At 37.7% G+C, this 27,523-nt stretch overlaps 1 protein-coding gene across 10 annotated transcripts in view; it reads left to right on the top strand.

Moving 5' to 3' along the window:
* Window positions 1-27,523, top strand: part of KDM4C (lysine demethylase 4C) — a 409,700-nt gene that overhangs the window by 96,895 nt on the left and 285,282 nt on the right. For all 10 annotated transcript variants that reach the window (XR_009495540.1, XR_009495541.1, XM_015472464.3 and 7 more), the window contains 2 exons: window positions 11,502-11,605; window positions 15,632-15,769. Coding sequence is in view for 8 of the 10 variants with exons in the window: in XM_015472464.3 (XP_015327950.2) it covers window positions 11,502-11,605; window positions 15,632-15,769 (242 nt within the window). In the remaining 2 variants the exon portion in view is untranslated. The remainder of the gene's footprint in view (window positions 1-11,501; window positions 11,606-15,631; window positions 15,770-27,523) is intronic.

Here is a 27,523-nt window from a genome sequence, read left to right as displayed (position 1 = left end):
GGAGTTCGATTTTGCCCTTCAGTTGCTTTCTCATTTATACAGTTTTTTTCTAATATCATGTAGATATAAATGTAATAAAAAATCTCGAGTGAATTGTTGCAATTTTTATACTTGTTATGTTTGCCTATAATGAAATTGCATTCTTTCTAATTTTTGACCTGATACAATTGAATGGGAAGTAAAAAGGATACTAGAGATATATAACATCTTGAATGACAGTGTTGAAGATTTTCAGTTTTAAGAATGTCTAAATCTCATCTATTTTAGAAATTAGACAATATCTTAGTGGTTCTATTAAGTTAAGCAAAATATGGATTAAAGTAAATTGGGAGCAGCTGGTGTGTGTGTGTGTGTGTGTGTGTGAGAGAGAGAGAGAGAGAGAATGACTTTTTCATTGGTCTCTCATTGTGAATAAAGTGCTAATAGTTTTTTAAAAATTAAAGAGGACTCACTTTGGTCAAAATTTTGGTTACTGGAAAAAGAATATGTGAGTTAGGACTTTGTGCAGCAGATTTTGTAAGTATGAATTATTAGCAGGACTTTTGTTTAAGTGACAGGATGGTAGAGTTTATATACTGGTTCTTCTGTAGTCTTATATTTACTTGTAGCAAGTGTTTTTGTTTTTACCTATTAAAGTGACAATAAAAAGGAATGGATGAATCATTGTTATGAGGGATAATTTAGTTCAAGTTTCTTTAAGCAGTCAATTTTTGTGTGTGTGCATGTTTAAATGACTAATCATCTTGAGTTTAAGCCTGTGAAACAGAGTCTTAGCCTGATTAGCAGGGATCCCTGTTCTAGGAGGAGGGCATGGCAACTCACTCAAGTATACTTGCCTGAACAATCTGCATGGACAGGGAAGCCTGGCAAACTACAGTCCATGAAGTCACAAAGAGTTGGACACGATTGAGCAACTAAGTACATTCTGTTCAAGGAGGTGGACAAAGGGTCTGTGGACTGGATGCAGGCAGCTGTGGACTCTCTGAAATTATATTTAAAATTGGTCATATATGTGGATTTCTGGGAAGCTAACCCATCATCAGATCCATCAAGATGGTTTGGTCCAAAAGGGATTATGAACCACTGCTGTTTAAAGACTGAAAGAGTAGCAATAAATAACAAGTCATTTAAATTCTATAAATGTTCCAAATTGACCCTTTCTCATACCTCTGACTTGAAATTAGGAAAATGAACTTTTATCAGCTCTCAAAATGATAAATACGTAATTCCTTTAAACATTCATTTACATAATGGCTGAAAACATTACATTAAAATGCTTGGTTTTGAAAGGCTAATAAATTAAATACCCTTGATTATGAACAATCAATTTTAAGTGACTCCCTAAGACATAAAAAATGAAGTTCAGTGATACATCCTCTGCCTTCATTCCTAACTCATGCTTTATGCATGGGGATCAATGTGTGATGTGTCATGGTATGTTTATTTTCATTGTACTATCACTTGTTATATTAGAAATGGTGAAGCAATCCCTGAATTTAATTTCCTCATGTGTGTGTGTGTGTGTGTGAGTCACTCAGTCATGTCTGACTCTTTGCAACCCCATGGACCATAGCCATCAGGCTCCTCTGTCCATGGGGATTCTCCAGGCAGGAATACTGGAATGGGCTGCCATGCTCTTCTCCAGGGGACCTTTTTGATGTCAAATATCACAGTTCGTTGGACATGAATTTGAGCAATCTCTGGGAGATAGTGGAGGACAGAGGAGTCTGGCATGCTGTAGTCCATGGGTTGTAGAGTTGGGTATGACTTAGTGATTGAATAACAGTCACAGTCTGTGTTGAATTTTAAATACTGTATACCCAGCCATGTTCCTAGTGGGATTTTAAACATTGAACCATAATACATAACACACACATGCTACAATAATTAGAATGTGGGGTGAAAGACAATTCTGAGAAATGACAGGTAGGGAATGGGAGGAAGAATTCAGGAAAGGAATGCCAGCTAGCAGGGAAAAATTACTATGGAGGAGAATTAAAAATTCTTTGATTCTGTGGGGTGGAAGTTGAGCCAGAAAACCTGGTTAGCTTGACTGACTGACTTGTGCCAAAGTCCTTGGCCTGAGGAGTCCTGGTGACCTGTGCATGTGTGATCCATATATCGTGTCAAGGTGGGAAAAAGCTGGAGCTGAAACAAAGTGGTCTCAAGAATGCAGTAAAAAAACTATGTGTAATGGTCTATATGCCTGTTAAATTAGGTGAAAGTTTTAACTCTTAAGTGTTCTGCAAGCCAGTTTGAAATAGAAAAACTTTCCTGTTATTCGCTGCACTATGTTCAGGAGATAAAAATAGGGCAATTATTCAGGAGAACCATCATCCTTCTCTATACAGTCAGTATGAATTTCTCCTGGCTCTCCTCCTGGAGAGCTCCATGGGGCTTTGTCTCTACAGTAGAGGTGTTGATGGATTATTGGACATGTGGAGCAGAGTGAAACCTGCAATGTGATAACTTTCTACCCAACCATTAATTGGTCAAAAAGGGGTAGGAAGAACAGAGAGGTCAAATATAGCCTAAACCTCTAATGTTGACCTCTTAACTAAGAATGTGGGTAAAAATGATCAAGTATCACCCCACATAATATAGTTCATTGGTTCTTTTCACTAATAAGCATGTTAAGAAATTTCACATGTGAATCAAAACGCTGTTCATTGTTCATTTGCTGTCATGTCAGACTCTTTGCAACCCCATGGAAAGTAGCACGCCAGGCTTCCCTGTCCTTTACCATCTCCTGGAGTCTGCTCAAACTCATGTCCATTGAGTCAGTGATGCCATCCAACCATCTCATCCTCTGTTGTCCCATTTTCCTCCTGCCTTCAATGTTTACCAGCAACAGGGTCTTTTCCAATGAGTCAGCTCTTCGCATCATGTAGCCAAAGTATTGGAGTTTGAGCTTCAACATCAGTCCTTCCAGTGAATATTCAGGACTGATTTCCACCAGGATGGACTGGTTGGATCTCCTTGCAGTCCAAGGGACTCTCAAGGGTCTTCTCCAACACCACAGTTCAAAAACATCAATTCTTTGTTGCTCCGCCTTTTTTATTGTCCAGCTGTCATATCCATACATGACTACTGGAAAAACCATAGCTTTGACTATATGGACCTTTATAGGCAAAGTAATGTGTCTGCTTTTTAATATGCTGTCTAGGTTTGTCGTTGCTTTTCTTCCAAGGAATCAAATACACCTATCTAAAAGCATTTCCTACAGAAACATACTTGTATATCCTTTTCCTTTGTCCTTTTCCTTACCATCAGTTTATATGGCTACTGTACTTTTAAAGCATCATATCAGTCATATGAATATTGCAAAAGCCTTTACAAGCCTACATCATTTTGTTGTACTTAACTTTATTGTGAGTTTCAGAAAATGCATTTTTTTTCTTGCAAATTGATTGTTTGTGGCAGCCCTATGTTGAGTAAGTCTGTTGGTACCATTTTCCCAATAGTATTGCTCACTTATCATCTCTCTGTCACATTTTGGTAATTCTCATATCTCAAACTTTTTCACTATTAGGTTTGTTTTATGATCTGTGAATTGCAAACAATTACTACTCATAGAGGGGTTAGATGATGGTTAGCATTTCTAGCAATAAAGTATTTTAAAACTAAGGTATGTACTTTTTGGGGGCATAATTCTATTGCACATTTAAGAGATTATAGTATAGTATAAACATAATTGTAAATGCAGTAGGAAACCAAAAATTCTTGTGACTTGCTTTACTGTAATACTTGCTTTATTGCAGTCATCTAGAAGAGAATCTGCAACATCTCTGAGATATGCTTGTATAAAACTCTGTCAAAGCATACTCGGGTAAATTTCAGTTAAGTTGTCTTAATCAAATCTATTGCTAGTGTGAACATAGACTCTATAGGTCTGGTTTCTCATCTTTCCCCTCTCCTTCCCTTTCTTATTCCTTTCTTTCCTAAGTGATTAATAACTAATGTCAATTTCTTCAGACTAGTGTTTGTATATTATAGAAAATTTGATTTTTTTAAGCTTTGATTTTTAAATTTTTACCATGGCTAAAACTTTGTTGATTTAATAGTAGCAGCATGTGTTTGTCATGTGAGATTGGGATTTAGAGTACATCTGCTCTATTTCTAAAACAATTTAAAAACATCTAATGATACTTTAGGTCAGATAGAGGTAAAATGCACTTACAGTAAAAGCCACCTGTTAAAACATAAAGTTTAGTGAGTTTTGACAAATATATACAGTGGTGTAATTACTACTACTCTCAAGATACAGAACATTATCAGTAGGCCCCAGAAATTCTCTTGTGGCCTTTTCTAATTAATTCTCCCTACCAGCAACCACTAACCAGATTTCTATCTCTAGAATGTTATTAATGTGGAATTGGGCATGTGTAGACTTCTATCTTAGAATTGTGCTTCTCGCATCTGATCACTTTTATGTTGTACAGGACGTCCTTGGATGTGTATAGCACCTGGGAAATCCCATGGACAGAGGAGCCTCGCAGGTTACATTCCATTGGGTCACCAAGAGTCAGACACGACTTAGCGACTAAACAGCAGAAACAATATTCACAAAACATAAAATAAACCATTAACCATTTTGAAGTGTACAATACGGTTAGGTTTAATATATTTGTATGATGTAACCATCACCTCTGTCTAGTTCCAATAGATTTTCATCACCCTATAAGGAAACCTTGTATTTTTTATTTAGTCATACTGTATTTCCCTTCACCTATCCCTAGCCCCTGGAAATTAATAGTCTGCCTTCTGTCTAGGTATTTACATATTCTGGATGTCTCATATGCATGAAATCATTTAAATGTAATTTTTGTGCCTGACATCTTTTATGTAGCATGTTTTCTATGTTATATCTGTACCTCACTCTTTTTTATAGCTAAGTAATATTTCATTGTAAAGATATACTACATTTTGCACTTCCATTTACCAGTTGATGGGCATTAGGTTGTTTCTATTTTCTTATAATGCTAAGATTTTTGTGCTTTATATCACTGGCTTCCCATAAGGATCCACCCAGCGAGGATAGCTGCTATGGAAAACAGTATGAATGTTCCTCAAAAAATTGAAAATAGAACTAACATACTATCAGTTCTACTTCTAGTATATATTTGAGGGAAATGAAATAAATATAAAGATACATCTATTACGTCAAATGTTCATTGCAGTATTATTTACAGTAGCCAAGATATGGAAACCACCTGCGTGTCCATTGACAGGTGAAAGAATAAAGCAAAGTGTTGTATGTATACAGTAGACTATTATTCAGGCATAAGAAAGAAGGAAATCCTGTCTTTTCCTGCAACATGGAAGAATCTTGAGTCCATTATGCTAAGTTAAAAAAGTCAGACAGAAACAGACAAATGCTGAATGATCTTATTTACATGTGAGAATTATAAAAACCAAACCTACAGGTAGAAACAACAGTTTGGTGACTGCCAGAGGAAGGGGGTGGTGGAAGTGGGTGAAGATTGTCCCAAAGTATATACTTCAGTATGAGTAGGTTTCGGGATGTACTGTATTATATGGTAACTACAGTGAACAATACTGTATTGAAAGTTTCTAAGAGAGTGGATCTTAAAACTTCTCATCACACAAAAATAACTATTTTTAGGTGATGAATGTGCACTAAACTTATTGTGGTAATCATTTCACAATATGTACATATAGCCAACCATTACCCTGTGTATTTTAAACTTATGCAGTGTTATTTGTCGATTATATCTTGATATTGGGGAAAGAAAAGAACCCACTGATGAAGACAATAATAGCATCCTGATTATATGGACGGGGAAATTGAGCTGAGAGATTGTGGAAATAGTTATGGATATATGAATTGTTGGACTAGTATTAGAAATCAGTGTGTCTGTAGGGTTTCTTTATTAGTCTCTTGTTCTGTTAACTATGTGGACAAGATAAGAGTGACTTCAAATAATTCAAACAATTGGGTTTTTGATCTAAAACTTAGCTCTTCTATTAATAGCAATGTTAAAGTATGTGTTTATTGTGAGCAATGAAGGAGAGAGGAAAGTTGGTCCTCAGGTAATCTTGTGTTAAGTGCCTGTAAAAGGAGATAAAGATTTATCAAACTCCCATAGCATAGTTTGCACCTCACAGTGTGCTGTCTCTCAAGTGCTTCCACCAAAATATCCTTACAAGACAGGGGAGTGAAACACTAGCTCTCCACAATACGCATGCAGATTTTGCATCTTGCTCCCTAATTATGTTTGTTTGTATGCAAACATAAACTAAATGATTTAACGTGACAAAAGTAAATGCTGCAGAAAGATGTGCCAGTTTTATTCTGTGTGTTCTACACCTGTCATATTACCTAATGGCCACGGGGCATGTGAGGTGTGCTAGTGAGATGCTAGCTGCTATTTCCACTACTAGGTACTTGAGGGGTCAGTGTAGCTGTGTTTCTTTATTGGAACTTCTTGGTCTTCAAGACTGTGAAAGACTGGACCTCTCCCATTGTGTGACTGGTAAGTTGGAAAATATAATGGAATGCTGCAGTAGTAACATTCAAATATGGTAACTTTTAGAGAAGAATTCTTCCAAATATATTATTGAAAACTTAGGGAAAAAGCAGATCAAGAAAGTAAACATAAGAATAGAAAATAAAAAGATTCTGAAAGGCATGCATTAAAGAACTTACTTCCAAAATTTTGAACACATACCTTGTTTTCTGTTTATTTACTGACTTTCAGAAAACTGATAGTCTTCAGTTGAATTTTTAGTTAAATATTATCTTTTCTATCAGATCTATTTTGGTACATTTCATACATGTGATTGTTTCCAAATTTATTTTCTTCGCTTACTATGTACATAGCCATGGGCTGAAATAGTTCTGAGTTTTTAAAAAATTACCATTTTGCATCAAATAGTATTCTGGTTATGTTGGCTGGCTTAAATATTGAATAAAATATTTTTCATAAATGGTGGAGTGAGGCGTGAGTGTGAACCATGTACTCCTGCAGGTGATTTGAGGTAAAATTCATTTTGAGATGGGTACTTTGTGTCATAACTTGTGGTTTATCAGGTGTTTTCCAGGGCAATGTAAAATATAATTCTGATAGCCTATTGAAAATATAAATTCTGAACTGGTATGAAGTTCTTAATTATTGCAAATTGCCTTCCTTCAGTGGTTTTCCAATTTAAATTAACTTATGACCAGTCACCACATTGTTCAAGTCCTGATTACAAATCCATATCAAAAGGAAATTAAATAGACTCCTCTTTCTTCATTGATTTTAATTTAAAGTTTAATTCGTGCAGTGCTGAGCAGAGGTACAGATTTGAAAAGTTTGATAGATCCATTTAAATTTTATTGTTAAAACTTTTCCATGGGTTGTGTGTGTGTGTTTGGGGATCTCTCTGCTGTGCTTTACTGAGTGGTGTAGATTCAGGACAGCTTATTATGTAGATGCGTCATTTTAATTACATTATGTGGTTCTTTCTCACCGTTCACTGGAGTCTGCATTTTTTTCACAGGTTGTTTATTTCTATTTATGTATTATGAATATTAACCTTAGACAGAGGGCTGTATCAGATGACCAGATAGGGTATGATTATTCCTTTTATTCTCACTAGTATTGTAGAGAATGATGGTATTTCTGATGTTTCTGTTGGATGTATGTTTGCAGTTCAGTGCAGTTCCTTTCAGTCGCTTAGTCGTGCCTGACTCTGCAGCCCCATGGACTGCAGGACACCAGGCTTCCCTGTCCATCACCAACTCCCGGAGTTTACCCAAACTCATGTCCATTGAGTCAGTGATGCCATCCAACCATCTCATCCTCTGTCGTCCCCTTCTCCTGCCATCAATATTTCCCAGCATCAGGGTCTTTTCAAATGAGTCAGCTCTTCGCAACATGTGGCCAAAGTATTGGAGTTTCAGCTTCATCGTCAGTCCTTCCAGTGAATACTCAGGACTGTTCTCCTTTAGGATGGACTGATTGGATCTCCTGCAGTCCAAGGGACTTTGAAGAGTCTTCTCCAACACCACAATTCAAAAGCGTCAATTCTTTGGCTCTCAGCTCTCTTTATAGTCCAACTGTCACATCCATACATGACTACTGGAAAAACCATAGCTGTGATTAGACGGACCTTTGTTGGCAAAGTAGTGCGTCTGCTTTTTAATATGCTGTCTAGTTTGGTTATAACTTTCCTTCCCAGGAGCAAGCATCTTTTAATTTCATGGCTGCAGTCACCATCTGCAGTGATTTTGGAGCCCCCCAAAAATAAAGTCTGCCACTTTTCCACTGTTTCCCCGTCTATTTGCCATCAAGTGATGGGACCAGATGCCATGATCTTAGTTTTCTGAATATTGGGCTTTAAGCCAACTTTTTCACTCTCCTCTTTCACTTTCATCAAGAGGCGCTTTAGTTCTTCACTTTCTGCCGTAAGGGTGGTGTCATCTGCGTGTCTGAGGTTATTGATATTTCTCCCAGTAATCTTTATTCCAGCTTGTACTTCATCCAGCCTGGCATTTCTCGTGATATACTCTGCATATAAATTAAATAAGCAGGGTGACAATATACAGCCTCGATGTACTCTTTTTCCAATTTGGAACCAGTCTGTTGTTCCATGTCCAGTTCTAACTGTTGCTTCCTGACCTGCATACAGATTTCTCAGGACGCAGTTCAGGTAGTCTGGTATTCAAATCTCTTTCGGAATTTTCCACAGTTTATTGTCATCCACACAGTAAAAGGCTTTGGCATAGTCAATAAAGCAGAAATAGGTGTTTTTCTGGAACTCTCTTCGTTTTTCGATGATCCAGCAGATGTTGGCAATTTGATCTCTGGATTTAAGCCTTTTCTAAATCCAGCTTGAACATCTGGAAGTTCATCATTCACGTATTGTTGAAACTTGGCTTGGAGAATTTTGAGCATTACTTTACTAGCGTGTGAGATGAGAGCAATTGTGCGGTAGTTTGCCCATTCTTTGGCATTGCCTTTCTTTGGGATTGGAGTGAAAACTGACCTTTTCCAGTCCTGTTGCCATGGCTGAGTTTTCCAAGTTTGCTGACATACTGAGAGCAGTACTTTCACAGCATTATCTTTTAGGATTTGAAATGGCTCAACTGAAATTCTATCACCTCCACTAGCTTTGTTCATAGTGATGCTTCTTAAGGCCCAATTGACTTTGCATTCCAGGATGTCTGGCTCTAGGTGAGTGACCATACCATCATGATTATCTGGGTCATGAAGATCTTTTTATATAGTTTTCTGTGTATTCTTGCCACCTCTTCTTAATATCTTCTCCTTCTGTTAGGTGCATACCACTTCTTTCCTTTATTGTGCCCATCTTTGCATGAAATGTTCCCTTGGTTTCTCTGATTTTCTTGAAGAGATCTCTAGTCTTTCCCGTTCTATTATTTTCCTCTATTTCTTTGCACTGATCACTGAGGAAAACTTTCTTATCTCTCCTTGCTATTCTTTGGAACTCTGCATTCAGATGCTTATATCTTTCCTTTCTCCTTTGCTTTTTGCTTCTCTTCTTTTCACAGCTATTTGTAAGGCCTCCTCAGACAGCCATTTTGCTTTTTTGCATGTCTTTTTCTTGGGGATGGTCTTGATCCTGGTCTCCTGTACAATGTCACGAACCTCCGTCCATAGTTCATCAGGCACTTTTTCTTTCAGATCTAGTCCCTTAAATCTATTTTTCACTTCCACTGTATATTTGTAAGGGATTTGGTTTACGTCATACCTGAATGGTCTAGTGGTTTGAAAATATTTCTTTTTTTCTTTTTAACAATCCAGGTATAGGTGCTTAAGCAGATGATGTGGTATTCTTTGCAAGTAGTTCTTTATACCCTAATAGCTTTTTTTTAGATGTCTGATTTTTTTCCTTCTGATGATCTATGGCCTCACATGCTCCATGGTGGCATTAGTAAAGGCTTATTTGCTTTAAAACTATTATTGTAAAACCCTCTATTCTTTGAGGTTAAAGTTATTTGCAGTTAGGTAATGAGTGTTGATAATTCTTTCATCAGATTGAGCTATTTATATGTAGTGAGCCACAGAGTGAGATAAGTAACATTTCTCCAATGGCCTATCTTCATTTTGGCCATGGAGTTAAAGAACTCTGTGCTTTTTTCTGCTTTACCCAGATACATAGCATATGCTTTCCTGGTGAGTTCTCTGTTCAAGTCTTGTCTCTGTGGTTCTCCTCTGTCCCATCCACATTTCTCTTGTCTTTCTCATCTTGCTTTCCTGCTCTCGGTGTGGTGGTGTCTCCATCTCAGTTCAGAAGGTGAAGACTAGGACATCAAGTACGTGTGTTTTCTCTAGCTCATATAACTGAGTTAATGAGAGTTTTTCTCAGACAGACTGCAGTGTTGAAGGCAGAGATGGAGAGAAACAGCTGGGTTTCAGCACATCATGTACTGTTGAATGAGCGAGTTGCTATGTGTTTAGCTTCTTCACCTAAAGGCCTCTTCAAGACACTGTTCCCATATAGGCTGGTGAGACAGACAGGTTTCCATGCTCTTGAGTGGTCCTGGCTGGGAGTTAGTTCCAGAAATCAGTAGCAGTTAAAGTCTTGAATATTCATTGGAAGGACTGATACTGAAACTCCAATATTTGGCCACCTGATGCAAAGAACTGACTCTTGAAAAGACCCTGATCCTGGGAAAGATTGAAGGTGGGAGGAAAAGGGGATGACAGAGGATGAGATGGTTGGATGGCATCACTGACTCAATGGACATGAGTTTGAGTAAACTCCATGAGTTGGTGATGGACAGGGAAGCCTGGTATGCTGCAGTCCATGGGGTTGCAAAGAGTTGGACACGACTGAGTGACTGAACTGAACTGAAACTATATAAAATTGATCAGAAAGAAACAGATAGGAAACTGCTGCATGTCTACTATATTCTGGGCATTGGGACAAGTGCTTCTAGAATGGTTGCTTTTAGGAGTCTAAGAGATTCCTTTGTTAAAACTTCAGATTTTCCTCTTCTAACCTCCCTTAATATTTTATCCACTTATCAGATAATAGGTAGACTGAGTTTAAATTTGTTGCAAATTTTTAAGGTTTAAGGCCTCCCTGTCCATCTCCAACTCCCGGAGTTCACTCAAACTCATGTCCATTGAGTCCGTGATGCCATCCAGCCATCTCATCCTCAGTCTTCCCCTTCTCCTCCTGCCCTCAATCCCTCCCAGCATCAGGGTCTTTTCCAATGAGTCAACTCTTCGCATGAGGTGGCCAAAGTATTGGAGTTTTTAAGGTTTAGTCATTTTGTATTATGCAGACAACTCTTAGCAGATCTTTTTGTAAAAAAGAGCAGCCTTTGGTGATAAAAATATGTATCCTTTAATTTTTAAGAATTCTGACTCTAGTTTTTAGCACCGTGATTTTTGATGATGGACTTGATCTGTAGTTGTGTAAAGCCGTCGTGATATAAGAATACTAGAACATAAACTTAAAAATTGATTTGAAATTATATCTTAATTAATGCATTACTGCTTGTATTTACTGTTTCCATTTAGGTTTTTTCCCAAGCAGTTCTCAAGGGTGTGATGCATTTCTTCGCCACAAGATGACACTGATATCTCCCTCAGTATTAAAGAAATACGGCATTCCCTTTGACAAGGTATATTAGTGTTACTCTTTAACAGAATCATTTCATATGTGTAAAATTTGTGTTTAAGACAAATTCAACAAAAACTAATATATCTTTGACTTCCAGTAGGATTTTTAGGGTATGAGGAGAAAAATTCAGATTCATGTTTTACTTAGGTAACAATTATTTACCTAAGTACTGATTTGAAATTACTTTTTTTTTGTTTTTTAAAGACCCAATTGGCTTTAATTCCACTTTTGTTAAAATTATAGTTAAAATAATTAACTATATTAGAAAAGTACTAATGGAAGTACTGATTAGAAATTAGAAAAGTACTAATTAAAAAAGTACTAATGAAAAATGTGAAGAAAAGCTCTTGACATGTGTTTTTCTTTCTTTTTTTTTACATATGCATGTATCCTTTTTCAAATTCTGAAATTACATTTTTTTGAAATTAATTTCAGGTTATATTTACTTGCGATTTCATGCACTTCTAGTTCACTTTAACAATATTGAAAGTAAAATGTAGCACATTTGACAGTATAATACATAATTCTCTTTCACTGACGTCTTTTATGTGAGCACAGAATTTATGTTAACGCTGTCTTTTTTTTTTTTTTTTTTTTAAGAAATCAGAACAGTTTTTATTCATGGTTTGGTTGGTTAGCATTAGTGAGTATGGTGTCAGTATGTTATTTCTAAACACATTCAGACATAATACAATTGAGATTTCATTATGGATAGAATTGCCTGATGATTTAATAATCAGATATTGCTTCTTTGGAATATTTCTGAAGATTAAGTTCTGTAAGACTCTGTACATGCTAGATCACTCTTAATCTTTGTGTCCATGGATTGTTATTGGGTCAGAATCATTACAGAGCATCAGTGTTTTTATGTGAAGAATCTGAAATAAAAAAAAAAACTTTCGACCAGATAAATAAAAGCTGTCTCTCAGTTGGAGGAGGATTAAGTCTTTAGTTACTTGCAGAAACAATAAAAAATATCTCTACTCTCTTTATCATTTTTTATTTGACTGTCTTCCCATAATCCTTGCTGTTTTCCACTTTAAAAGCTTTTCCCTTGTGACTAAATCTTTCCTTCATTTCAGGCCCTTAAAATCTGGTCTTCCACCTATTTCCCCCACCCCTCACCCCCAGTCCAGGCTTTGTTGGAAGGAGAGTTTTTGCAAGGACTGGGAAACATTCTCCACCTTGGGGTGGTCCTGCTCACTCATCAACAGTCTGTGTGGCAGTCACGCATGAGACACACTTGTCTCATGTCCATGATGAGAATGCTCTCACCACTTGTTCAGTTACATACTTCTCCCCACGACAGAAAGTGTGCCTTCGAGATGTGCACTATGGGTATGGTCCACGGGTGTGGGTGGGCTGCCGCAGTGCTGCAGGTACAGAAGTCACAGGCTGTGCCCCGCGCCCCATGGGGCCACTCCTTCTGCGGGCATTGTCTTACTTGCAGACGCCTCTAAACACCTGTGTCATCAGTGCACTTTCTCTCAGGTGGTTGTCATAAGCCTGATTAAGCACTTTTATTTAAGTTGGAATGTTAGAAGGCAGAGAAGGAGCAGAATAGAGTCCTCCAAGACAGGGAAAGCTCTGACAGTTTAGCGCTGGTGATGGGAATTGTTGTTCTTTGGAGGGGGGTTATGTGAAATAGCAGGGCTGCAGGATTGGCTTATTCCCCCAGGATGGAAGCTGTAGTAGCTTCTAGCTTCTTTCTAATATTTGGGGAGGAGAGGTGCCTTGCACCCTTTTCTGGGCTGAGGCTGTCCAGGTACTATTTGGTAGCTCACCAAATGCACCACGTTCTTATCCAGTCTTTTGAGGATGGGACATTTTGTGGCTTCTGTGGGAAGTAGAATGGTGAGTGCTTGTCCACAGATGGTGAGACACCAGCCATTTAGAGGGGTTATTGGTGGCTTCAGTTTTTCATATGAAATATTGCCATTTCCCCTTCTACCTTGATGAAGGATGTGTGATGACAGTGTGCTTCTTGAGGAGCTTATTCTCCAATGATCATAATGTAACCTTGGACAGAGTAGCAGACTTTGGAATGACATTGATTCTTCCCCAAGTTCATTTCTGATTCTGCCACTTGGGTAAATTACATCATTTTTGTGAGCTTCAATCTCTTCAACTGGAAAATGGAGATAATAAGAGTACCATTTAATAGGGCTATTATGAGGATGAAAAGAGATTATCTATATGAAGCGCTTTGCATAGTATAGGTAATATAATAATGCACTCTTCCTCCACAGTTCAACCTTTACTCTTTAGGCAATCATTTTCCAGTTGGACTAATATTTTTTTCTTTTTCTTTCAGTGTATTTGAGCATATTCTTATATGTGTATATATATATGTATGTATGAAAAAGTATGTTTGCCAAATAGCTAATGTCTGCTTTTCGATTATGTGCGCTACCCTTTCCACTGTTTTTCGCTGTATGGAATTATGATGCTTGGTTAGTCTTAAAAAGAACTTGTTCTTTTCTGTCTGTATATCCTTCTTTTTAAAAAAAATCAGTTTATTTCATAGAGGCAGTAAATAAGCTTTATATTTTAGCTAATTGGGACTGACCTGTTTCTAGAAACTATATAGAGGCATATTTAGGGTCCCATTTAATGGGAATAGGTACTTTTCAGCATGGCAAGAAAGGAGTTTTCCAGGTAGAGTAGGGAAGAACTCTAGATGGGATTCAGTGGAGCAATGAAGCTAGTTTCCTTATCCCACTGACAGCAGTCTTACTCTCTTCCCCCCAACTCTCCTTTATAGGGCTAGTGACAGTTGAGCAAAGTAAGTTTTATTTTATCACATGGTACAAGGAAATGCCTTATTTCCAAGCACAATTATAATTAATGAGATTCAGTGAGACTAGAAAAGGAGAGAATCAGGCTGTATTCTCACTTGGCTTGAAATGATGGAACTGGAACCATGTTGAACCCTGATAAGCTATTCTCTGCCTGCCAGGTGGCAGCTGAATTGCTGCTCGTTGGAATAGAACACCTGCTGGGATGTCGCAGGGGGCAGGGGTGATGAGCTACATTTTAGAATTGTTGGGCAGGACAATTGTTGGAACTTCCACACACACCATTTTAGCATTCCTGTAATGGTTACTGAGCGCAGTGTGTGCACATGTATTTATACAGTGCGTCTGTTATGTGTTTCCACATAGGTGCATACTTACATATTTATTTCTCCAACGAAGGTGGCTGAATGAATCAGTGAGTTACAGATTTGATACTCTAGTATTGAGCATACAAGTTTAAAAAAACATTGATAAATTTAACTTCGCTGTTCTTCCATAGCTCCTGGTGTGTTTTGTATGTTTTGGTGATTGTAGAAAAAAAAAAATGAGCAGATTTCTTTAAAAGGAATGGACTGAATACATTTTTGTCTTTGCTTTTAGGTTGATGGCTGATTGACCCAAGCTATTTTAATTATATTTGCAAATGCACTCACTCACACATACATGCCTATATGTTGTAGATATATTTGAATAATTATTTGATGGAAATTTTACTGTTAAATGAAATAGTTAATTGAATGTTTTCCAAGTATAATGAAAGGACAATTTATTAAGTACAGTCAACTCTTTAGCAACAAGAATCCATAACATTCAGTGTGTGTTGCCAAAATTTTTATAGCTGTAACTTGAAAAATGTCAGTTGTGATATGTCCTGTTTTATAATTCCAGTAATGTGAATTTTTAAGTATTAAAATGTATTCAATGCTATTATGAACACTTTTTTGAATAACATAAAGCAGACATCTTCAAATAAAATATAACTTCTCTGCTTATGGGCTGAATGATTGGACTATTGGCAGAGGGTCATCTGTTTAGAAAAGTTTTAAAAGTCTCCTGAAAAACTATTAAAGAATTAAGTGAAGAATCTGGGGGCACTTCTTTAATACTAGTATAGCTTGGACATGATAACATTTTTTTTGTCTTTTTTTAAATAGGAAATATATTTTAACTGTATTTGCAATTTGGGATGCCTTATAATTGGGAAATATTATACATCCTCTACCCTGCAGATCACCCAGGAAGCTGGAGAATTTATGATCACTTTCCCATATGGCTACCATGCTGGTTTTAATCATGGTTTCAACTGTGCAGAATCTACAAATTTTGCTACTGTCAGATGGATTGACTATGGGAAAGTTGCTAAATTGGTAAGTTATGCTTCAAAAAATAAAGCATAAATTAAACGTGTATTCTGGTTATTATAGTGGGAAAGCTAAGATCACATGCAGCATTTATTTTTCTCCTCAGTGATGTTGTGTGCCTGTGACCATAGTAATTTATTTGAGACAGATATATTTATTTTACATAGGCTATGTTAATATTTGTAGCAACATTTTTTTATTTTGAAATTAATGTGGAGCAGTTTACTTTGAGAGGTAATTTTATGCAACCGAGGCTTGCTTTCTTTCTTAAGGCCATCTTGTTTGTTTGTTTTTTTGTGAGATTTTTCCAGTGGCTTCCTGTGATTCCACATTAGGTGGACTTGGCACCTTCCATGTTAGAGTTCAGTCCATGGCTTCAAAAACAGCTATTTACAGAGGAAAGTGTCTGGTAAAATTGTAACAAGATGTTAAGGAAAGATGGTAAGAAGAAATAATTAAAACTGCCCTTAGCGCAGAAATGAATTTCTTGAAAGTAATAATATAGAACATACTTTAACAAGAAATATATCTTCATGTTAAATTTGGTACAAAAATTTGTGTCTCCTACTCAGTATATTTAATTTAGTTCACAAACTGTATTTTCATTCACAAGCAACTGGGTTAAATTTTATTAATTGCCCCCCTGCAGAGTTAAATAGAGGGCATTTTCAAAGTGACAGTAGCTTCTATTAGGTTACTTCGTTTCCTGTGGATTTTAAGGCAGAGAGGTGCATGCTGGCAGAGGGTAGGTTCTTAATGAAACTATGTGTTTTACAGAGTATGCAGAATTGCCCTATATTTAGTGGAAAATGGCACATAGAGTCTATGTGGCCTATTGTGGCCCCTGCATGGTCCAGGCAAATATTATTCATTCTACATGATAAAACGTTCGTGTGGAACCATTGAGTGAACGGGGACAGAAATATATTCAGGGAGGACAACTCTAGGTTTATTTTACATGCACATTTAGAAAATTGCATAATATTTTAAAATAAGAATATAGCCCTTTGGCAGCTCAAGCGTTTGAGTGAATTCATAACATAAAAGAAAGTTCCTGCTATTAGAAGACTTTCTCTGTTCTGAGTAATTTTTATTTATGAGGGGTAATTTAGAAAGGAGTAGAACTGAACTACTTCTTTCACATCCTTCTTATTATAATATACCTAATGTAAAAAAAAAACAAACCAGAAAGCTCAGTGTATGTACCTTGGCCAGCTACTGCCGTTATTTTGCAGAAAAGTAATGCCAATGTCTACATCAAAACAGTGTCATAACCCTGAGGTTATAAAAAGGTATGCTATTTTATGGTTTGCATCTTTAGTCACTGACATAATAAGTCAACTATCCCAGCTGTTCAATCGCCAGCAAAATCAGTTTGTGCTTGTTTACTATAGCTTTCAGTTTCATCATAGTTCCAAGTATTGGCTTCTCCCCAAGTCTAAACTATCCTGAGTTTCCATGTGGACAAAGTAGGAGTGGAGTGTGACCACGTAAGAGAGGTTGATAGTGAACCTCTCTGAAGTCTCAGCTGATAAGCCCAGAGCTGTATGGGATTGTTTAGGAAGCAGAGCGCCATGGTAGGGGAGGCAGGGATCTGAGGCCCAGCTCTTCTTTTTGCTAACCAGAGAATATCAGGAAAGTCATGTCTTCTTTTTGTTTCTTTCTATAAACTAAAAATACCTCTTTACCCCATAGATTTGTTGTGGGGGTCGGGGTGGAAAACTTAGGTATGTAGACAGCCACTCATGCTGTGTTGGTTTATATCATTCAGTGTAGTTAGAGGATATGACAAAATGTTCAGTGGCTATAATGCAGTGTTGGACAGTTAATTTAAAACTCGTCATAGTTACATGTGTTGGACATGATTTTATATGTTGTCTCCACCCTTTTCTTACTCTTGGTGAGGTGGTGCTACTCACCTAAATAATAATAATAGTAATAATGTATTAATTTTTTATTGGCGCTGTAGCAAGTTTCCATAAAATTACCATAAAGTTAGTGGCTTAAAACAATACTCTTTTTACTGTTTTGTAGTCCAGTAGGTTATATGTTTAACATTGGTCTCACCAGCAAAATCAATGTTTTTGCAGGGCTGCTTTCCTTACTGGAGATTCTGGTGGAGAATCTACTTACTCAGTGGGATTGTTGGCTGTTAGTTCCTTGTGGTTGTAGGACTGAGGTCCTATTTCCTTGCTGTTGTCAGCCAGGTCTTTGCTCCTAGAGACCTCTCTCAGGTCCCTTGCTGTGGTCCCAGAGGCCTCTCTCAGGCCCCTTGCTGTGGTCCCCTACATTTCAGAGCAAGCAATCCACAATATCCCTTTTGTCATAAAAGATAGCATATTCACAGATTGCAGGGTCTAGGATACGGGTATCTTTGCTGTTAGGGGTGGGACCAAGTTGGGTGTGAGAGTGTGGGGGGCAGCATTCAGCCTACATCAGAGATTTTCAGTTAATAATTGACATGGTGATATATATTGATTTTTTTCAAGTCTGTTTCTATAGGCAGCCTTACGGATTTACTGTGGTGTATGTATGGGTATGTGTATGAACATGTAATTTCCTAAGATTAGGAAAATTTGTAAATTGGACATTTTTGTGTTTTGCTGGAGAAAAATATAATGTATAGAAATTAATTATGAATTGTATTAAAAGATAAATTTTAGCTTTGAGAATGACCACATTTGTTTGTCTTAATCCTTTGTGTTCTTTAATTCATTCTAAATGATAACTGTTTAAAAGAGTTATTTTTCACAAGTGATAATGAGTTATACATTTAGGGGGATAATTTTTTAAAAAATGGTGTACTTTTTTGTAGTTGAAGCACTGGGAAATGACTGCTGCTTTACCTGTCACATGTTGATTTGACTATGTAAAAGCATCTGATAAAGCGTCTGGTGCAGCATTAATTAACATGGGGTAGAGTGAAGAATCTCAACTGATAATATTTTGTATATTACAAACCAATATTTCTGTTTCCATAACTTAGAAAAGGGCTGTTACAGGAGGTTATTTTTTAATTAAAAAAATAATTTTGAAAAGATAACCCCAGGCTCACCAATAATATTGGTGGTCTTTGTTTAGCAGCCAACAAGCTTTGGTTAGGGACCTTTTAAGCCATTCAAGTGACTTAATATGGGTGGGGAGAGAGTTCTGTTTTTTCAGGTAGAGCCTAACTGTTGTATGCCAGGCACTGTGTATGTTTCTGTGAATTTATCCCTTGGAGGCTGAATTGTTTGATGGGAGCCAGAAGTGAGAGTAGTGTTGGCAGTGCTGAGCAGCCAGGACTGCTTCCTTTGCTCTTGGCTGCTTCACCGCTGGTGGCATCGCTGGAGCAGGATGGGAGATGGGGTTTCTGTGGATTTCCTTTGAATGTATTACTGATCTCTTGGTATGTGGTATTTGTTCATGAAACCTTCCCTCCATTTAAGGTATAGCTAACATTGACTAAAAAGAATATCCATCACAGTATTTGTGCTATTCCCAAATACTCATCTTCCAAATTCCAGCAGATTCTTTAACCTTTGATGTTCTCAACTAAATAATAATAATAATAGCAGCAATAATTATTATATGTGGATATTCCATTGCCTGTCAGTGTATTCCCCATTTTTCAGCACTTAATTCAGATGGCCCTTTATTATAGCATCTACCCAAACTGCCTCATCTCTTATATAAGGCTTCTTTTGTGCGTAGATGGTAGAACAGGTCTTCAGAAAATGGTGTGAGCAATGACAACAACTTAATTTCACTATCCTTTAGAAATTTCTAAAATTTCTGCTAAAGCCCCCAACTTTGGTATTCCTCTTGTTCCTATCTTTCCATCTCTTTTCAGGATCATTCAGCTCTTTTTTGCCTTGACCTGCCAAATATAGCAAACCAAATCCTGCATGATACTGCAGAAGAGAACAGCCTTGCCTTAAGAGGACCCACCTACCTAAGAAAGTGGTTCTGTAATTCTTACTCCTCATTTCATTTATCAGATTTAAGGTTTTCATTGAAAAAAAAAAGGAATGTTCTAGGTGACCTTGTGCCCATATGCCTGGTATCAGGCGGAGTTCAACTTTGGTGAGTGCCCCTCAAGTTTCTTCTCTGAAATAGGAATTGTGCTACACGCTTGTACAAAAGGAATTGTTTCTTTGTCTTCAAAGAGCTTTCATAATGATCAGAAGGGCTTTTAATAAACCTCTTTTGCAGAGCTGTAATATGAGTGGAACATACCATCCAGTTATTTATTTTAGGCATCTTTCTAGCTTTGAATATCAGAGTAATCTAGAGTGAAATACTGTATACTTTTTTTTCTACTAGAGATTTTAAAATATCCGCCAGATTGCATAGCAGTTGAACTAAGATATTTGTGCATATTTGAGTGAATGTTTTCTGCTTCTGGAGCATTCTTTCTTTCTGGGGTGAGATGGAGTCCATGGTTACTTCTGCTCAGCAGCTGTGGCATTCACAGGTCTGCTTCCTGGCTAGGTTGGATCAAAGAGCTGGCCTGCAGGTTGTATTTCATTTTTCCGTTTGGTGGGATGAAGTGCAGTTGTTTTGATGTTAGGTTTGATGGATTTGTTTGCCACTGCATTCATTAGCTTCACATCAAAAAACTGACAGGCTGTTAAATGAAACTTTGGCTTAGATTTTCAGCTTGACTGTTTGGAGACATTTGTGAGGATATTTTGTTTTTGTGTTGCAGCAGCCTCCAGCACTGTGATTGTCTCTAAGGGAAGAAAAGTTATTTACTGTACTGATTTTCTTGAGTTAAAAAGAATCATTGTCTGGGGGACAGTCTTATCTAGGCTACACCATCAGAAGCAGTGTATTTATGACAGTATGTGCAGTGTGACAGACTTATCTACAGCACAGTAAATAACATTATCTTCTTGGAAGGAAAGGTAATAGTTGGTGACTCCAGAATGATATCTCTTATTTTGCATTAATTTTACTTTAAGTGATAATCTGTTAACATGATATGCCAGAAAGTTGAAAAATTGCACTGCAAAGCTGAGAATGTTCTCTTATGAACTCCAAGAGAGTTACTTCACCATCTAACTTAAAAGCATTCTGACATTTGAATCCTCAAACTTGTTTTGAACAAGTTTAAAAAGAGATGGTAGAATGTTGAAATTGATTTCTTTTTAACCTGAAAGGAATTTCAGCTATTAAATTGTCTTGCATATAAGAACCATGATATGGGTTTATCTTTTTTTATATTTCAATCTTTTCTAAAATTAAATTTGTTTTTTCCTAAATTAGGTAGCGTTCATCCAAAAAAATCTTTAATCTTGGGGTGGTCTTTTTAAAAAAAATCAGGAACCATTTTAACAGTGAGTCTCAAGGTTATATTTTAATATGCCTTAGATCACAGAATACTAGTACAGTGACATTTCTCTGTTCTTACAGCTTGTGAAGTAAAGTAAATGTGAACTTTGTTGTACATTGCTCATTTAACAGTTCTTGGCATTCTAATTTTAGTGTCTGGTCTGTCACATAAAATATGAACTTCGAGAGTTAAGTGGTTTCATATTCTCCATTTTATCTTTTTACCTTCACTTGGCTTCTGTTACTTGGGTCCTAGTGGTACAACACAGCAGTGCTGATGAGTGGTTGTCCTCGGCCTTTTTTTTTTTTTTTTTTAAAAACAAGAGTGTAAAGGGAAGAAGAGAAAATACCATATAGAGAAAAAGAAGCATATGAAGTCATGTCCTTAGGAGTTTGTACTCAAACTGGGGAGTTTGTATTTATGTATTTAGAAGAGATTAGGATTAGGTTCACATTATGTCCCCATTGTATTCTAATACAGTATTGCTAGATTCAGAAAATCTGAGACGTCAAGTAGCGTACCAGGAAAGCCAAGTGATTAATATAGATTGTGTCTGCAGGAGAGACGTTTGGGGTTTGAGTCCTCAGGGCTGGGGAGCCTGATTTCATTTAGTGCTAATTTATTAATTTGCTGGATTATGGGATTTGAGTGGAACTAGGTATATAATTTCAGAGAAGGCAATGGCACCCCACTCCAGTACTCTTACCTAGAAAATCCCATGGACGGAGGAGCCTGGTGGGCTGCAGTCCATGGGGTCGCTAAGAGTTGGACACGACTGAGCGACTTCACTTTCACTTTTCACTTTCATGCATTGGAGAAGGAAATGACAACCCACTCCAGTGTTCTTGCCTGGAGAATCCCAGGGTTGGGGGAGCCTGGTGGGCTGCTGTCTATGGGGTCGCACAGAGTCGGACATGACTGAAGTGACTTAGCAGCAGCAGCAGCAGGTATATAATTTATGATACTGGTGTCTAATCGCTAACTTGAAATCAAAGTAGTACCTGTTTTTGAGGCTTTAGTTAACTCTATACCTTAAAAAGTAAGTTGACTTTTTGAATAACATATTCACTGTACTGAGAAAAATTAGTTTTTAAATCATTCTACTTTCATATGATTTGATAGTAGTCGGATCGGACATTGATTGTTCACAGTGTGCTAGACCTGATGTAGGGCACTTTATATATGTTACTTCTTGCCATCTGTGCTGGTCTAGAGATTATTGGATATCTTCTGTCCTCTACTGGGCTTCCCCAGTGGCTCAGTGGTGAAAGAATCCACCAGTGCAGGAGATGCAGGAGACACGGGTTCAATCCCTAGGTTTCCCTAGGTTGGGAAAATCCCCTGGAGGAGGACATGGCAACCCAGTCCAGTATTCTTCCTGCGAAAATGCTGTGGACAGAGGAGCCTGGCAGGCTACAGTCCTTGGGGTCATAAAGAGTCGGACACAACTGAAGCGACTCAGCATGCACTGTCCTCCGCTAGCCCCCTTTCTCAAACCAAGGAGTTGGGATGATGCATAAAATGAGGATGGTGAGGCTGAGATTGGATGGAGAAGGTTGGCCCCCTAGTACCCTGTACCCTTCTGGACTCGTTTCATTGGATGCGGTGGATTATATAGGTGCCAGCCACACAGTGCTTTTTCTTTCTCAGTGAAAGAGCTAAGTGTGAATTTTCAGACTTCTTAAATAAGGCACGCCAACCAAGGTACTGTTCCCTTTCCTTCAAGATACTCATTCTTTGCTGACAAAACAAAGGCGACGTGTATATGCCCAGTTTGAAGTTTGTTGTGGGAATTTTGCCTCTGTGATCATTTGATATGACCACTTTGAATCAAAAGAAAGCTTTAATGGAATTTCTCTGAGGTCAGTGGCTATAATTAGACTTAAATCTGTGGATCCGTAGTCTGTCCTCCCTCTGCTCTGAGCAAGATGATAGGAAGCGTGAACACACCTCTCTTCGGAACTGCTTGTGAGAGTTGTAGCCCGAAAATTCTCATGGGGTCTGTAGCCCTGGAGCTCTCTCATGCCAGGACCCCTCCTCAAGCAGAAGGTTAAAAGTAGTGAAGGTAACAGCTGAATAGGGTGTTGATGTTTAAATATCAAAGGTAATAAAGAATGGTTGAAGAAACCCTTGATCTCTTAAGATTAAAAAACCCTTAATCTCTATTACTGTTTTAATAATTCCACACTTTGGCAATTATAAGAATCAGAGTGTTAGCCAATTTGAAGAGGAAGGGTATCCCCATTTGGCAGATCCTGAAAACCTCCGATAAAATAAAGAAGCCCAGTGCTTGGTTCTCTCCTTCTTTCAGCCATGCCTAGTATTTTAAATTTACTCTGCTTTTATTCCCTACAAACTATGCCTAATAATATATTTTTTTGCCTCTTTTTAAAACAAAGAAGGTACAACCAGAGTGTCTTCTGAACTGTCCAGATACTCTGGAGGGATCATTTCCAACGTGATAGCTTAGAGCACTGATTGATTCTCCGTGGCGCTGTTTGTGAAAGTTAGTGCTCACAGCTAATTCTGTCCATTATTTTTGTTTTTCATTTGTATTGATCTGTTTGCATTTTTCCAAGTGCTGTCCTTAAGTGAGAACAATGTCAATATTTGTATGCCTCTTGCTTATAATGCTGAGTGTAGTTTTTATGATTGCCTTATGTCTCCCTTATTGTTTGATATTTTGATTTTTATCACTCTTGAGTATGACAAATGAATAAGTAGTTGAGTAAGGGAAGTTTCAACTTCATATTGTAGTGTCATTAAACATATGAGGAAATGAAATGTTAATCTTGGGGAGTGTCTTTTTTGTAATCGTAAGTAACAAGTATTTGTGTTGAATAGGGGGCAAGGATTGTATGTATGTATTTTACCATTATTGCTGTTATTTTGTAGTCTTTTTGGAAAAGGCTAGAAAAACATATTAAGGATGAAAAATTTAGCATGCTTAATGTTCCATTTGTAATATCGAAGTTAGTCTTATAAAATTAATTATATCTTGCATTTCCCTTCAAGATGCTTCATGAGAAATAAAGCTCAAGTTGTTCCTGAGGTTCCATGGTCTGCTTAGTATTTGGGTCACTCAAGGGATGACACAGGGTGATGGAGGTGGTTGATGCTCCAGAGAGTAACAGACTGTCTTGAGTCCCTTTCAGGTTGCATGTCATTCTGCTGAGCTTCATTTTCCTCATGTACTAGAGAAGCATTGTTGTGCAGTGGTAAAGGCGAGTAAGTTCAAGGGTTGGCCAGGCTCTGACTTGAATTCTTCCTTTTCCTTTTACTAACTGTGTGATAGGAGCAAGTACTTAATTGACCTCCTTGAGGACGACAGAGGATGAGATGGTTGAATGACATCACTGACTCGAAGGACATGAGTTTGGGTAAACTCTGGGAGTTGGTGATGGACAGAGAGGTCTGGCATGCTGCGGTCTATGGGGTTGCAAAGAGTTGGACATGACTGAGCGACTGAACTGAACTGAATGTTAAAAATACCTTTTTCCCATATGTAAAATGGAGATTATAGCTTCTTTAGAGTTGTGCTGAAGAATAACTGAAGTTAAATCTATAAGGAGTCTTGCACAGTTGTGGTGGGGACTGGAGAGATGTGTGATGGGTTAGGTTGTGCTTCCTCTGCATCTTTCTTTCAGAATTCCAGTTTGGGGAACTGACCTTTGCTCAGAGGTGGGCCTGGCAGGTCTAAGAGAACTCCCACTTCCTTTTCCAGTGATGATGGATCAAATTAGTGGGCCGATCTTGGCCACATAGAAAGGAGGGTATGGTTAGTGGAACCATAGAGGAAAACTCCAGCTTGCCCTCAGAGAGTAACAGGAGGCTTGTCTCTCTAGAAGAGGACAAGGAAGCACTGCGTCGCCAGCCTATGATCATAAGGGGACCAGACCTAGCTTAAAGCCCATGCTTTGGACACAGAGACCAGATTAGAGATCAAAAGTATTCTGTTCAAATTCAGAGCCTGGAGAAAGGCCAGTGTTTTATTTTTCATAACTCTGTCAGAAATACAAGTGTTCATTGCTCCATTTCCAGAGTATTTCTTGCCTAGATAAAAGTGTTTTGGTGGCTAATTTGAGTGCAAGCTAGCAAATACCCAACCCAGTCACGTAGGCCTGTATTAGAATTCTGGTTCTGTGTGGGGTGCTTGGATAACCTGTCTCTATAGCCATAGTTTCCTTCCTGTAAAGAAGGCTTTAACTGGTGCCTCACCAGGATGGGGGCCACAGGGGGGTCAGGCAACTAGCAGCATGCTTGTCTCACTGAGTACATTTTGAAAAAGCCATTCCTCATGGGCCATTTCTAAGTCAGGGAACTCCTTGACACTGTTTGGGGAAGCCTGGTGGAGTTCAGGCCCGAGGTGCTCAGCAGCAGTGGCTGTGGGGATAGTATTTGCAGCAGACGTGCTCACAGCAGGCCAGGCAGATGGATTGCTTTATATATTACCACTGAATTCTCACATCCATTCACTTTTACTTTCTGCCAAACTGAGGGCATCTGAAAAGAAGTGACATCAACTGATAGTATTTGGGGCTCTGTAGGCCAGATTGCCGGGAGGAGGAATTTGAAGGAGCTGTTGCTTATGTGTTCACAGACGTACTGTGGCTCTCGGGCTCTGTGTTGAATTTGAAAGACCATGTGTTATAAATCCTTGCAAAGAAAACCATCATGAATGTTGTAGATTTCTATGCTAAGTTTGACTCCAGTTCACACGTGGCTTTTACATACTTCCTACATACTTGAATTACGATAAAAGAATAGGTTGTTTCCAGCAGTATTTTAAATTTTCATAAACTGTATTTTTTGTGGCCTAAAAATAATTTTCAGTGTTTCTTGTATTCCCAGTTCTCAGGAGTGTATATTCTGTCCTTTAATTATAAGCATTAATTAACATAAAATTGGACGATTCTGTTGATTGTTGAAATAGTGTGAGAACCTGTTTCTTTGAAAATTGAAAAATCGTTCAGACTTCAGTAGTATTCCACATAATAGTGAAAGATTTCTTTTTCTTATCATGTTAGTAAAGACCAAAGGATAATTCTCATTACTCATGAGAATGTACTTGTTAGAGTGAGCACTCTGCTTTTGTGCTGGCTGTGGTATGATTGCCATATGCATCCTGAAAAGCAGGTAGGTGGTGTGTATCAGTAACCCTTAACGTCTTTAAGCCCTTTGAGCCATTACTTACACTCCTAAGAAATAATTGGAAAAAGTACATTTACAAAGACAAAAGTACACTTACTGAGGTGATTGTTACAGTGCTAGATTTATCAGCAAAAATTGAATTATAACTAATATGTCCAATGGTAGGGAAATCATTGAGAAACTTATGATGTGCCCATGTACTAAAATCCTTTCACAGAAAATTATTTGAAAGGAAATCACGATGGCTCTTAAGTATGTTACCCCTTGTTGAAATGTATTAAAAATTAATATATGTCCATGGCTAAAAAAATTAAAGCACAGAAAAATATGTAAGGCACCCTTTTCAGTCCCTTCCTTAAAGGTAAAACCTTTTTAAACAACTTCTTATATATACTTTCAAAACTATTAGCATATGTCTCTATCTTTTAAAAAATCTACACAGAATTAATATTGCTCACATTGTTTTTCAATGTCTTTTTTTTTTTTTTAACATCTTTCCTTTTAATGAATCTTTCATTTATGGTAAGTAAAACATTTTTAGAGTATAGATTTTTACTAGAAACATCTCTCTTATCCCAGTAGAGTATGACAGGTGGTTGCCATGGATTTTTTCTGAGGGTCTCCATAGAACCACAGTAGTACGTAAGAGTTCATTGCACAGATCTTGTTAACAAGTTAGGACTTAGAAAACAAACACCTTAGTTCACTGCTGTGTTTCTGTTCCCCCCACATTGAGCAGATGGCTAGGTGGACCTGGTGCACTCGCACGTTTCCAGTCCTGTCTTTGTTGACAGGCCCTGCATTCACCAGCATCTCGGCTTATTCCACCACAGTTGATACTGGAAGATAGTTAATGCCATCGTAGTTTCTGTTTTACTGAATGACAGCATTTCTAACCGTGGCCTCATATTTGAAGGATTGGATTGGTTAAATAAATTTTAATAAGTTCCTTTAGAATTGCATTTCTCTGTCCTCATAAAGGATTAGCCCAGTGAATTTGGAAGACATGACAGAAAAAAGTAACAGAATGACTTTTGTCAACAGTTCTGTGATAATGGGAAATTGAAATAGGAATGGCACAAAGAGGGGATAAAACCCAGCCTGGTTGCTCAGTACAGATATAGGCAAGAAGGGCTACATAAAAGAAGAAAATGCCAACTGCAATAATCATAAAGGATACTCTAGATTTAAAACACGTACATGAAGTAAGACAATCAGGAAATTATTGCCCATTGTTGCAAGAGAGCAGATGGTGCTTAAAATATCCCTTAATTTTATGTCATTCTTAAAAT

Source organism: Bos taurus, chromosome 8 (assembly GCF_002263795.3).
Source record: "Bos taurus isolate L1 Dominette 01449 registration number 42190680 breed Hereford chromosome 8, ARS-UCD2.0, whole genome shotgun sequence".
Taxonomy (NCBI): Eukaryota; Metazoa; Chordata; class Mammalia; order Artiodactyla; family Bovidae; genus Bos; species Bos taurus.
Note: the sequence above shows the minus strand (reverse complement) of the source record. Positions and strands in the feature narration are given on the sequence as shown.